The 14,603-nt window shown below is 41.3% G+C and overlaps 1 protein-coding gene across 5 annotated transcripts in view; it reads left to right on the forward strand.

Annotated features, from left to right (window-relative positions):
- PRKAG2 (protein kinase AMP-activated non-catalytic subunit gamma 2) overlaps positions 1-14,603 on the forward strand; it is a 333,890-nt gene that overhangs the window by 295,556 nt on the left and 23,731 nt on the right. For all 5 annotated transcript variants that reach the window (XR_016442380.1, XM_090047729.1, XM_090047730.1 and 2 more), the window contains 4 exons: positions 1,961-2,042; positions 5,174-5,232; positions 7,463-7,508; positions 14,523-14,577. Coding sequence is in view for 4 of the 5 variants with exons in the window: in XM_090047729.1 (XP_089903855.1) it covers positions 1,961-2,042; positions 5,174-5,232; positions 7,463-7,508; positions 14,523-14,577 (242 nt within the window). In the remaining variant the exon portion in view is untranslated. The remainder of the gene's footprint in view (positions 1-1,960; positions 2,043-5,173; positions 5,233-7,462; positions 7,509-14,522; positions 14,578-14,603) is intronic.

Below are 14,603 nucleotides of genomic sequence, written 5' to 3' on the forward strand. Positions count from 1 at the left end.
AAGTAAGCCCTTTACTTTCGAAAGCTTGTACTATATTGAGAGGCTTATATTTATGAGGAGAGACTGAGGGAGCTGGGTTTATTTAGTCTGCAGAACAGAAGACTGAGAGGGATTTGATAGCCTTGAACTACCTGCAAGGGGTTCAAAAGAGGATGGAGCTCTGTTCTCAGTGGCAGCAGATGATAGAACAAGGAGCAATGGCCTCAAGTTGCAGCAAGGGAAGTTTAGATTAGATATTAGGAAAAACTTTCTTACTAGGAGGGTAGTAAAACAATGCAACAGGTTACCCAGAGAGGTTGTGGACTATCCATCCTTGGAGATTTTTAAGGCCCTGCTAGACAAAGCCTTGGCTGGGATGATCTTGTTGGGGATGGTTCTGCCTTGAGCAGGAAGATGGACTAGATGACTTCTTGAGGTCCCTTCTATCCCTAATTTTCTATGATTCTATGATATGTCTCTGATTTAGTTAGTTTATAAAGGTGTAGATATACCCTGCTTTCTTCTCATGTTCCTGAACAGGGGTTGGCAACCCATGGCCCATAGGCCAGTCCCGGCCCATGAACAGGTCTGATCTGGCCAAAGAGGTCCAGTCTGACAGGAGTTTGGTCTCTCAGAGCTGTGCTGTGTCACTTCCATTTTACAGTGCCCCCCTCTGCTGCTCTGCAGCATCTGAGTTTACCCTTGCTTGAGAGGGACTGAAAATCCAACAGCCAGCTCCTCCGAAAGAGCTGAGACTTCAGGCTTCAACAGCACCTGGGTTATAAGCTCCATCCTCTGCTGGTAACAGGCTCTGACCTCTGTTCCTGGCGACCAGTAACATCAATTCTCATAGGTTGTGAGCCTCTGCATTATGGAGTGTTTTTGTAGCTGGGAGTCCCTCAACTTTGAGTTGAAGAATAGAAACATCAGATATGATAATCACATTCTAGATTGTCCAGATTTGGACTGCTGTTTTCTGTTTGGTTTCCCTTTAAGTGGCATGTATAGGGTGACAGGGTTCTTTGGGTAAATCTGATCTCTTTTATTAGGTTAGACCAACTAATGTACAGGGCAAATGATTAGGAATGTGGTAGCATTCTCTCCCATGCCCGGGGGAAAAGCTTGAAAGGGCTTCATTTGCTTTTTTCCCTTATCAGATGGACATCTTTCATGAACACTAACTATCAGTTTCCCTTATTGAGTACTTTTCTGAAGTTAAACTGATTACCTGTGCCAGCTGGTCACAGTGTGCACAGGTTTCTTGGAACTTTTTAATGAAAGAGCCAGCAATTACAACCAAAGTCTAAAACTGAGAAAAGAAAATTATTCTGACAGACTTGAAGGCTGTGAAATACGTACTCATTTTCTGGCAGCAAAACTGGCCAGCCTGTTAGACATCTTAATTGGGTTAAGATAGGTTATTGTTTTAAACCAGTAATTTGTGTAATTATTATATAGAATTTAAAAAATACCAGCAGTAGGAATGGAAAGGAGACCTCTGTTTCACTTCTGCCTTTTTCTCATATAAATGTTGCTACTTTGAGCATTGAACCAAATAATTTTTTATTTTCAGGTGACCCAATATATTCTTTTGAAATATAGTACATTCTTTAAACTTCAGTCAGGTGCTCCTATTGTACATAGTTCTTCAAAGAAGACACAAAAATTAAATGCATGTAACCTTAATTGCTATATAAAACTAACAAAAGAGACAAAATTGAGGTTAAAGTGGGCATACTTTAGCTTGCCGAATCGTGTGCATCAGTGGCTGTCATATAAGTAACTCACACAAAAGAAGTAAGAGGTTTTGGTTCTTATCACTGCTTTTTAACCAATTTAAAAATAATTTTAAAAATATCCATGGACAGTAACTAACCCCTGCCATCTCCCTCCAGTGCCTCTGTGTAAATAGCTCAGTTTATCTCTCATTTTCTGACTTAATAGTAACAAGGATATATTTAATTGCTCTTCTTTCTTGCAGGTAAAGAAGGCATTCTTTGCCTTAGTGGCAAATGGTGTTCGAGCAGCTCCACTGTGGGAGAGTAAAAAGCAGAGTTTTGTAGGTAAGAATCGTTTTTCAGTAGGCAGTTCATGTGCTGTTGAGCGGTTAGGGTGGTGGTGGAGGACCAAACTTCATTATGCTCTGTATCCTGAAGATGCATCTGATAATGTTTAGGGGGGTTTTTTTCATCGCCCAGTCTACATGTAGTGTTGCCAGATTACATTACTTCATTGTGAATCTTCCAAAACTTAGCAACAGTTCCTGAAATGGGGTTATTACAAAAATTTCCACTCTATTTAAGTTCAGCGTTCTAGACGTGGTTGAAGAGGAGCTTGGAAGCAAGAGCTGGGAAGCCAGAAAGAAGTATAATTGCAAAACGTTGTACTGTTATGATTTGATGGATCTGACGTGAGCGGTAGTGTAGGAAGGAAGTTTGGTGCCTAGGGCAAGCCCGCAGCGGCAGCCTGTCCTCACCCTGCGCACAGAACTGGGGGCACATGTCCTCCCATGCTTGCACACAGCAGTAGGAGCTGCCCTCCCCTGTGCGGCCCCCTCCCCCACCCCAAGTGAGCCACTTGTGGCTCCAACTCATGCTGCACCCTGCCCAGGCTGGGCAGCACCTGTTGGTGTCCCTTCACTTTGGTGCCTGGGGTAATCACCCTGTTGGCCCCCACTTTGCTATGGTACTGAACACAATAATCTTTATAATGCTTTGGGGGGCCGATAATGCTGGGGAAGACCTGCCAGTGTGAGATGCAGTTTTAAGAAAGTTATACCTTGCCACCCATATTTCTTTTGCCTTGGCCAAGAGTTTGGGAATTGGAGGACATTGCATGAAACCTCAAAAGACCCTTAAGGAGTTGGACAGCTAGCCTCGAGTGAGAGATTTCACTTAACTTCTTCATCCTGAAAATGTTTCCCTGAAAATCTTGATAGTTTTTGGAGCATCTCTTTGAAGTCCTTTTCACTTCTATTATGAACATGCATATTCCTTGCAAAAGAATTGGCTTTAAAAAAAACCAACTTTTGTCCGTTTTCATGTAAGTATTTCCCAGTACAAATAGAGCAAAGTCATTACTCCTCTTTTTGAAGGAGTCCTGTTTTAAGATGCTCTTCATTCTTAACTAAGACGCCTGCTAGACATTACCTATATTACGCAATTAACTGGAAATTGTGCAATAGACCAGCCACATGAGCAACGTAATTATCACACCCTAAAAATGTCCATCTAGTTATAAAAAGAGCCATCCAGGTACAAAGTTAGTGCTTGGAAATGGGTAACAACTCTATAGCTGGTTTCTGTCCAGCTTTAATTTTGAATGTATGGCAGGGCCCTGACCTGGCAACATGCTGCCTTATCATGTAAGTAATGCTTCCATGCTGAAGAGTGTGTTTACAGATCAGCCAACCATGTCTAGTCTGATGTCTCAGACTAGACATCAGGAGGCGCTGCTTCACTGTCAGGGAGGCTAGGATCTGGAACCAACTTCCAACCGAAGTGGTGCTGGCTCCTACCCTGGGGGTCTGTAAGAGGAGGCTAGACAAACACCTTGCTGGGGTCGTATGACCCCAGTACTTTTTCCTGCCATGGCAGGGGTCGGACTTGATGGTCTGCTCAGGTCCCTTCCAGCCCTACCAACTATGAAACGATGAAAACCTACACCCAGAATAGCTACCTTTGCCACCTGTCTCAACTTCCACTGTTACCTCTTCCCAATAGATACATGTACATGCTCCAGGTCTCTGACACCGGGGGGGTAGGGGGGCAACATTTTTGGGCAGAGTGCCAAAAACACCCAAAATCTCAATTTGTAAGATGTTGGTGCCAAGGGTGGGTGGCATGGGAACTGTGAGCGGCTCAATCCTTGTTTGGCGGGACAGCCCCAGCCGCTTCCCACCATCTGCCCTGAGGTGTACGTACCAAACAAAATGCCACACTGGCATGTGTGCCTGGGATTGTATCCCCCTGCTTTAACCTGTCTGGCAAAATGCTTGTTGGGCCCAGACTACCTATTTTCTGCAGACTTTTATAGCTGGTATGAGACTCTTTACATTTTTATGTTCTAGGTATGTTCTGTGTGGATTGCAAAGGAAAAAGCATTAAACACAGAACCGTTGTGGAATCTTAGAAGACATAGGGTGTAGATTCACATAATAATTGAACCGTTCCAAAATGTTACGAAAGGAAAACTGGTTCACGTTGTTGTGGGTGGGATGCAGGGTGCAGATGCATGTCACAGTTGAATGGTTCTCAGATGTGACTGGAAATCAGTTCACAATTGTGGGAAGTGCTGTGGCTCTGATAGTGAGCAAATAGCCCAGCATGCCTTGAAGTGGGCTGGGGGGCAGGGCAGGTGGTGTGCTTACACCTGTGCTTTGGGAATCCTCAAGAAGTGGGGAGTGTTTGCACCAAGGCTTCGCGGGGACCCTGGGGGATGCATGACTGTGGAGGCATCTTGAGTTTTCTGTTCTCCCCTCTCCTAAACAAGAGTTCAGTAAATTTCCAATAGCCTGTAATACAGATTAAAGTTTGCAGTGTGCTTGCCTGACTTGGGAAAGGGGTGAGGTAGAGCTCAGACCCACACTTCTTGGTTCCCAGGGTCTCGGGCTAAAGAGGGGGTATAATGTATCTGAAAAACATTATTTCAAGCAGAAGTTATAGATTTGCTTGCTGAGATATTATTGATCTGTGGTTTAAGAGATTGGAGTGAATGGCCCCAAATCTCTCAATATCTGTGAGGCTGGCTACTTATATTCTCCTTAAGTGTGTGTTTGATTAAACAAAATTATTAGGGGCTTCTCAAACTTCATAGCTGGGTTTTAAAAACCTTCTACCCCCTTTCACTCGCTCACCTCCCCCAAAAGATGGGGTCTGTCTTAGTTCTGGGTTTTGTTTGGGTTGAACTGACAGAAATTCAGACATTAAGAGCTAGCTAGCTTCAAAAGGTTTTGATGGTTTGATTCAGATTTGTACCAACATCGTTCTTTCTCTTCTTATCTGATGTATAAGGTTGAATTTAGTATTGGGGATGATTTAAAAGACATCTGTTTTTGTAATTGTGTATTAAATTGCAAAAAACTTGTAAATTTGATAGTAACTATTAAAATATATAACGTATATGTAAGTAGCAAAGGCATCTTAAAGTTGTATCAAAGGTATTTAAAAAAACTTTTTATTTTTTATTTTTACAGGAATGTTAACAATTACAGATTTCATTAACATCCTACATAGATACTATAAGTCTCCAATGGTGAGTTGCCCCATCAAGCCATAGTGTTATTGACAGTGGTAATATAAATAAATTGAAATGAAAAGCATTGAGGATTGCATAATATTTGCAAAGTCTTCTGAAGCTTTGTTTGCTAGAGAAATACTTTATTGCGTTTCTGTGGTGCATAACACAGTGAGGTCTTGATTTTGAACTCTGGGCCCTATTCTGATACTATTATTACTACCTAGTTTTTGGAGTGAAAGTTCTGGCTAACACACAGACTGACTCCATATGAAACTAGCTGTAGCAAAAAAAAAAAATACTCAAGAAAAAGTATTTAGTCATGGTCCAATTTTTTAATTGCTCATTTTATTTCAAAATATATGATTTGCATGTAATTGGCTTAATGTATAAATAACGTTGAGTTGATTTTTCCCTCACTTGAGACTAAACAGTAGTTTAAAACTTTACAAAATTTTAAGAAATGAAAAATTTCTTTAAAAAATCTTAATGGTGAAATCCATTCACTTGCCAATACACAGGAATTCTCTTCAGCTCATGACTATTTTGCAGAGCTTGGAGAATATGCTAAAAGGACCATGTACACTGAAGGACTCAGTAAGTGAGTTTTTCATTTATCAAATATAGCTTATACAGTAGTGTTATCCTGTAAATGTCGTAAGTGGGTCAGATCCATTCTTTTAAGTAGTATCTAGTTTAAGTTGGCCACTGTACCTGAAATGGTCAGTTCTGGGCATTCCTTTTGACTGCAAGCAGTATTTTAACATCCTGGTTAATACTAGTTTTAAAATTTCCCCTTCACTTACACATGTACGTATACATATGTACACATTCATGCAGGCAAGTTATTTTTTTTGTTGCTGTCGAGTTCCAATTCCCTATGCCACTGATTTCTTTAAAATTGACGCCAGCATTTTTAACTTGTTCTAAAAGCTTCTTGTGAGAAATTGTAAGCTTATCTGAGGCATTTTATTTATCACTCATAAGCAGTTAGAAACATACAAACTGCTGCCACCGTATTAAGTAACTGACCACTAGATTTTTTCTTGATGCATTATAATAGAAGAGGCAGTTAATGAATTACTACATGCTGAGAAATTTTCCATACAGTGATTCCATATTGTAATACTCATTCTTAGCCTTCAGGTACACTTAACCTTTTAAATAGTATTATGAGGGCCAAACCTTTATTCATATTATACAGTACATCATTTCACAAATAGTCTTACAGACAGGCGTTAGGATGGGGTTCATTGCAGAGGAAGAGAGCTAACTGAATAAAGATGAAAAAATGTGAGCATAGAAAGCTATTACAGCCCGTTCATGGGCTGGGACTGGCCTGTGTAAAGAGTAAGAGGTCTCTGTTTTACCATTGTGGTGTCATGTTCCACCAAAACTAAAGTTGTGTTTCAGTGGTAGTTTTCATTGAAATGCCAGTAAAATAGGTAACATCCTGTAAAACTAGATTTTGAAACCTTCACTTCTGATTATTTGGGTGTATTTGCAAGGAATGCCATGAATTTCAGTGGGAGTATTCATGTAGTAAGTTACTATTTGACTAATAAGTATTAAAGAACATGCCTCTTGTTGAATTGTTTTTTATTGCATAGTAGCTTAATGCTATTATAAATGGAATATTTTAAAAAACTCTGAATTACGTCAGTTTTATGAAGGTAGAGTCACTTCACTGTTTGATTTGCACTTTGAACTTTTTAAAATCATTGTGGTTATATATGCTTTCAGGGGCAATAAAAATCAGCTATTTTATTGTGTTTAATACCGTAAGTTGCATACATCCAACTCATTCACAGATATTTTTCTTGAGTACAACTACTTTAGGAAAAGAATTCTTATTGCATTTTTAGAAGTTTTCAGTGAGCTAATATAGACAGTGTGTCTATTGCTGTTACTTAAAGATCACCTTTAAAGGTTTTCTAAAGTACTTACTTGGTTTGTGTCTTTCTTTTGATAATATACCGAGTGATTATGGTGTATTTTATCTGCCTTTAAATGGTTGTGAAAAAATGTTTTCCACTCCCATGTATTAGTGCCATAAAGTTCTGTTCTTGACTGGGCTATTCTGTCTCAGGAATTATCACCAACCAAAATTCTTTACTTTATGCTATTGTCTACCTGCAGTGCAGTATAAAGTGCTATCCTGATCTGAATCATTTCTGTTAAACCCCAAATTCTTATGGGCAAAACAGAAAAAATGTTTTAAGCGTGTTAAAATTTCATTTATCTGCAGGTTCAGATCTATGAATTGGAAGAACACAAAATTGAAACATGGAGGGGTAAGAACACTTATTTACTGAAGTCTGCTAAGGAAACCTACAGTTGTTTCTGGAAAAGAAATTCTTGATCCTACACACAACCTAACTCTTGCTAAAGTGGTGTAATGAAAGCAGGAGATTTAGAGAGTTTGTCTATTTGCTGTTGGTGCTTGTGCTTTTCTTGGGGACAGGGATTCCACTTGAAACAATGATCCTGTGGGTGGTAAACTGAAAAGAACCTATATTCAGACAGGCCTTGACAGTAGTTGGGATCCTTTTTATTGCATACTTCAAGATCAGTCTTCCTTTACAAGCTCTATATATTTTTTTTTTTTAATTTGATAACAACATCCTAAGCTATAATAAATGTGTTATGAAGTCGTGAAGGACTTATTTTCATGCATCTTGAGGAACTCTTAAATATAAACTCTTTCCAGATCCAGGGCTTTTTTTTAAATAAAGGTCTCCAGTTGATTTCAATATACCGTGTAGAATGTTACAGTTGACTCTGCTCTTTTCATTGTCATTCCCTATATCGTAGTTTTCACTGTAAAAATTTCAAAATTATATATTTTTTTGCAGTACTAGTGTTGGGTTGATTTTGGGGTTAGACATTCCTGTTTTAAATACTGTACTTGCTTGCTGATTTTTGTTGTCCATATATGCTTAGTCTCTAACATTCAGTTTCTAATAATATTATAAAAAGTAAGTTTGTTTATATACTGAAATGTTGTTAGACTGCTCTGTGGCTGACTTCATATTTGGGCATAACTAAACTTCCTAGACAAATTCTAGCTGTGCGACTCTAGATTCTGGTGCGTCAAGCAAATCTAAGTCCTCACAGTGAAAGGAGTATTTTTCCTCAAGTAAGAGGTACTTCATCTACAGAAACCTTTCTTAAGACAAGGTGTAAGAAATCTTATTGCTGTGTTCCACAGAGATACCACAGCCTGAATCAGGTACTGAGGGAGCATGATATGAAACTTCCACCCTGCAGCAACATACTAATCCAAGGGGAAAAGAAATCCAAGAAAGCTGACTGTACTTTAAGGATGCTGTATTAAAAGCATAGGAGCAAGCTATCCTGCTGAGATGGAAGACTAGGAAGTGCGACAGGAGACCAGTCTGGCTAGACAGATCTCCACAGGGAGACTCAAAAAGGACTCCTAGAAACAGTGGAAACTTGGTCATACTTCTAGAGAAGAGTATAAGAGTATCACACACATGTACAGGGAGAAAATCAGGAAGGCCAAGGCATGGTTTTAGATTCAACTGACAAGGGACATAAAGCAATAAAAGGGGAATGTTCAAGCATGTCAAAAAGAAGTGGAAGACCGAGGAAACTTAAGTTGCTTACGGAACGCAGAAGACAATCAAGTTATGTATAATACAGAGAAGGTTTCAAGTATTTAATGCCTTTTTTGCTTAATTCTTCACAAATAAGGTCAGCTACCAGATGATGAGCAGAACTGGCAAGAAAGATAAGGAAGGAGACAAAAAGCCTAGAGTGGTGGCAGAACAGGTTAGGTGTTACTTACAGAAGCTAGATGCTTTCAGGTTGGGAGGCCCAGATGGGGTACTTCCTAGTGTACTGAAGGAATTGAGGTAGTTTCAGAGTCATCGAGTATCCTGTTTAAGAACTCTCAGGGAGGTTGGGTGAGGTCCTGGATGATTGAAAAGGGGTGAATATAATACCCTGTATTGCTGGCTTAGCATGCTTCAGTGGTTCTCAGTTTGGGTGCTGCCAGCACCAAAGATGGGTAGAGCTGCCCTGAGGACCTTGTGCACATCCAGATTGGGATGGATTGTAGCACACCTGTGTGCTCCTGCCCTCGTCAGGGTTATCTGATAAACCTAAAGGGAAAAGGAGTACTCAGTCTTGCCAGTTGTCTCATACCATGTGCCTCTGTTTCTGGGAAAGGCCATGTAGTATCAGACTGTGAAAGGCGGTGGCAGGTGCTCCTCCCTGTTTTAGAGTTATCAGATAACCCTAATGCAGGCATAGTAGCAATATTGAGGAATTCTGTAAGGGGCTTAAAATCACCATCCATATGGCTATGCCACCCATTGACACCAAGACTGGTTTGATGAGAGCAACACTGAGAACCCAGGCCCTCCTCAACCGGAAGAGAAGGGCTCATTCTGCTTGGCAAAATGACATTTCATCTCAGCAGAAGGAGACGTATCAGCTCAAAGCCAAAGCTCAAAGGACAATCTGGGAAATCAAAAGTCATTGGCAAGATAAAGCCAAGGAGCTCTAGTTCTGTGCTGACAAAGATGACGTGCATAGTTTTTTCCAGGTAACTAAAGCCATATATGGCCCAATTTTCAGTGACCCTGCGTTTCTGAAATCACAGGATTTCCTAGATTGTAAGGGCTGGAAGGGACTTAACAAGATCATCAGGTTCAGCCCCCTCTTCCCCGCACAAGGCAGAAATGACTTAGCACTCCTCAGCAACAGTGAATCTATCTAAGCTAGATGGAAAGCACTTGGAGGCACTCCTGATCAGATGAATAGAAGGTGGCTAATACCACCATTGAGTCCATCCCCCAACAACCTGAAAAGGGGATCCTTTGATAACCCTCCTATCCTGGAAGAAGTCTGGTGCGCCATCAAGAACAACAAGGCTACTGGACTGGATGACATATCTGCTGAAGTCTACGAGGCTGCTGGTGAAGAACTGGTACTGAAACGCCATGAATGTGTTCTCTGAATTTGAAACAACAAAGAGATCCCTGAGGACCTGAGGAATGCCAATATTGTAACTGTCTTCAAAAAAGGAGTCTGTGTGTGGGAACTATCAAGGTATTGCCCTCCTTTCCACAGCAGGGAAAATCCTCACTTGCATCTTGCTGAACTGTCTTCTACCTCTTGCTGAGGATGTCCTGCCAGAATCTCAGTGTGGTTTCAGACCATCCCATTGGACAATTGACATGATCTTTTTTGCCTCCTGGATCTATGAACAGTATTGGAAACAATATCAGGACCTGTATATGCCTTCATGGATGTTACCATGGTCTTTGATTCCATCAATTGTGAAGCCTTGTGGAAAGTACTGGTCAGATTTGGATGTGCTGAAAAGTACATCAAGGTTCTGAAGCTTCTCTATGACCAGATGACAGTGGCCATTCTATGCAGTGGATCAGAGACAGATCCATTTGTCATCCAAACTGGGGTCAAGCAAGAATGTGTTGTTCTCCCAACTCTGTTCTCCATTTTTTTTGACAGTCATCTTGGTTGTCATTAAGGACTGCCTTCCTTCTGGAATGGATATTGACATTCAAATGGCTCCTCAATCTGGGTCATTTTCTTTTGAAAACCTAAGTACTCAAAACAGCCATCCTTGACCTTCAGTATGCTGATGGATGGCACAGTCATCAGTGTGTACTCTGAAGAAAATTGCTAGGCCATGCTGGATCCTAATCAATAGAAGCCTGTTGAACTTTGGCCCGTTCTCTTAACATTGGGAAGACTAAAGTTCTCTGTCAGCTGACTCCAGGCCATGAATGTGACCCCCCCCCGCCCGCCCCCATTACTATCAAGGGAAAGACCCTTGGAGGTACTTGAACACTTCCCCTACTTCAATAACTACCTCTCTCAAAGAGTGAATGTTGAGGAGGAGGTCCAGCACAGGATCCAGTGTGCAAGTGCCTCCTTTAGGAAGTTGCTTTGGTGTGTCTTTTATTCATCACAATCTCCAGAAAGACACCAAGATCCAGGTGTACAATGCAGTCATCGTCCCCACTCCCCTTTACAGATGTGAAACATGGATGACCTACTGCTGTCATCACAAGAGCCTGGAGCGGTATCACCAATGATGTCTCTGCATCTAAATGGGAAGATCACCTGCATCAAATGGGAAAATCACCACACAAATGCCAATATCCTTGCTGAAACCAGCGGTACCAGCATTGAGTCAGTGATCCTCAAGCTCCAACTTCACTGGCCCTTCGCTTCTCATCGTGTGTGGCGGCTGCCTGACTCTCAACTCCCAAAATAAGTATGCTGCTCCCAGCTTAGTAATGGCCGGAGATCTTGTGGCATAGCGAAATGCTACAAAGACACATTGAAGGCATATCTCAAGAAAACAGACGCCGACATCAAAATTTGGGAGCAGCTGGCTGGCCAACTCCGATGGCACTGCAACCTCAACTAGGGGACAGCCCATTTTTAAATAAAGTACCATGCCCTTATAGCAGAGGAACGAAAAGGAGAGGAATCCCAGCCTGCTGTCTACTCTCCCATGGCAAGACCTGCAACTTCTGCAGCTGGGTCTGTGGCTCAAGGATTGGACTGTTAAATCATCTCAAGACCCATCAGTGAACCATGGTAGAAATCATACTCAAATCAAGGGATTGCAGATGATGACAATGAATGTAGGCTGGAGTGAGAGGTACATGGCACAGTTCCATCTAACTGCTGCAGCAACACCGGTGCCACAGGACCCTTGGCAGAGTGTTGCACCCCCTTGGTTAGCATTGCTGCCTTATGCCATCTCTGCACTCGGTATCTTCAGGATCAAACACTGTTAGAATCAGGAAGAGTTAAACAGAAAGCCTGACTCACCATCAGTGTCCTGTCTAGAAATGCCCAACTTGAGACCTGCCTACAATCCCACTCAAAGGATATGTACCTTTTCCTTGTCCCATTTGGTGAGCACTAATTTTATTTTTAGCAAGGATGGACTGTATCACATTGATTGCTAAGTCCTAGAAGTCATTAAGGTTGGAAACCTGATTTGTCTCTTTGTTCCCTATCAACATTCACTATTCTTTCCATGGGAGTAGGTCTCTTATCTCAAGAGTCACCAGATCCAGTTTTTGCTCTCTTCCAAACACAGAGAAGGCTTTCTAGATCCCTCTGCTTCCTAAATTTCCACAAAAAGGACAGCTTTTTCTATATTTTGAGGGAACCCAACATACTCATTTTAGAGTCCAATTCAAAATAGCAACCCTTTCCTCTATCCTGAAACCTCAGAAGTAGTTTGCAGCTCGTGGCCCCCAAAATACATGTTTCCATATTTTGATGCATCTAGTCCCCAGGGAATTCTGAAGGGTCCTCACAGGAATGCCACAACGCTGCTCTAGAGTCCTTCCCTTTGGTATACCAGTAGTCTCAGGAGCTCTCATAAAGTGTCTTGCAGTATTGGCACCACAACTAAATACACAAGGAATACAGGTGGTGGTTGTCCCATCCTATACTCTTTGGTACCCTAGGACTAGAGATCAACAGAGAAAAGCTAGCCTTGATTACCCAGAAAAATAATTTATAGGATTACTTTTAGACTCCTGAACAGCAGCAGCATACTCACCTTGAGCTTCAAATGAACAGATGTCAAAACAGTTTTAAAATCAACTAGATAAAACGATAAGCATGTACGTAATGTTAGTAGATCACATGGCCTTGTGCAGCTTCCTCACCCAACTTGCCAGATTTCACTCTGGTTCATGCACAAGTGGCTGAGATCAGTAACGCTTCCAACCAAGTATCACCTCAGAGTGCTAGTCCATGCTTCTAAAGAGGTCAAGATATGTCTACCTTTACATTGTAGTGATGGGCACCTCTAATCTTGGCTGGGTAGCACATTTTGACTCTTGCTGTCTCCAGGATTTGGGGTCCCAAGAAGAGACCTCTTCACATAGCAGTTTTGGGGAAGGGGGAGAAGTTAGCTTGTGTAGCATTTTTTTTTACCTCTGATCCATGACAAACTTTGCAGATAATAACAGACAATACAATGGTGATGTTTTATATGAACAGACAAGGTGGGCCAAGATCATCCCGTCTGTCAGAAAGTGGTCTGTCTGTGGAACTAGTTTACCAGTTCACTGGATTACTCTTAACAGCAGTCCCGCCTGCCAGGATTACAGAACAAAGTCGCAGATTGCCTAAACAGTTTGCAGAAGACCATATGTGATAAGATCCTGTAATTCAGAGACTTTCACAGCTGTAGACATCCACACATGGGCTTGTTTTGTGCAGGTAACAAATGAATAGTGTTCTGCCTTTTTGCTCCAGAAAAGTTAGAGCCCAGAATCCCAATTGGGCAGTTGTTTTGTTCTGGATCCGATGTCTGATGTATGCATCCTCTACAAGTCCCACTTGTAATGAGTGGTTCTCAACCAGGGTCCTGTGGCACCCTGAGGTGCCTTGAGATCCTTTCAAGGGTGCCATGAAATGTTAGCACTGTTAGGTGTGCAAACATAATTCACAAGATAAACTGAGATTTCAGATAGGAGTCCAGAGTGTTCAAAACATTTGGACTTGTGGTCTTTTTGATTTCTTTGCAGCAGAATTTCTCTATTTAGCTGTAGTCCAAAAATGAGGAAAAACTAAGAGCTGGCATTTTCTAAGGGGTGCCTCAAGCCTGTCATGGTGTACCTTGAAACAATCAAAGGGTGTCTCGAGTCTGAAAAGGTTGAGAACCACTTTTATAGGCAGACTGACAAAGTATACAGGGTTAAGTGGAAGGAGGGGGGACACGCTGCAGAGCGGTTGATGTGTGGTAACAATTTCTTGTGTTGATTCTGTGCCACAGGATGTGCATCCTAGACTGTGGCAATTTTAGCTGTTTTGTTCAGGACTAAACTAGCTAAAGCTTTAGCCTTAAGCATATAGGGTGCACGTTTACCAAGAATGAACTATTCTTTACCAAGAATGAACTATTCTTTTGTTTGCATTGAAAATATTTGGACAACTGCCTCTAAGAACCACAGCCAGTGCAACTCAAGCAGCTGTTCTGTTCCGTGGGGGTTCCTGCTGCGGTAGTGCCCCCTAGTGGTTATACTCCGGAATTACTTTTATTCCTGTTTAAAGTAATCCCTGAAGATCTTTTTACTGACTGCCTTTACTTTCAGTGGAAAAGGTAGCTTCATAACTAATTTACATTTAACAAGTATTTCTAAATGTTTGCCTTTACATCTTGAATGTCTTCTCCATTGCATTTTGTCCAGAGTGGTGTCTATATCTTGATAGATGTCTGCTTCCTAGTAAGTAAAATACTGATGTTTTGTATAATATTTACTTTTTTAATACAGAACTTTATTTACAAGAAACATTTAAGCCTTTAGTGAACATCTCCCCAGATGCAAGGTAAGCATTTGCATTTCATTTTTGTT

Source organism: Crocodylus siamensis, chromosome 5 (genome assembly GCF_052110815.1).
Source record: "Crocodylus siamensis isolate JL-2025a chromosome 5, ASM5211081v1, whole genome shotgun sequence".
NCBI lineage: Eukaryota > Metazoa > Chordata > Crocodylia > Crocodylidae > Crocodylus > Crocodylus siamensis.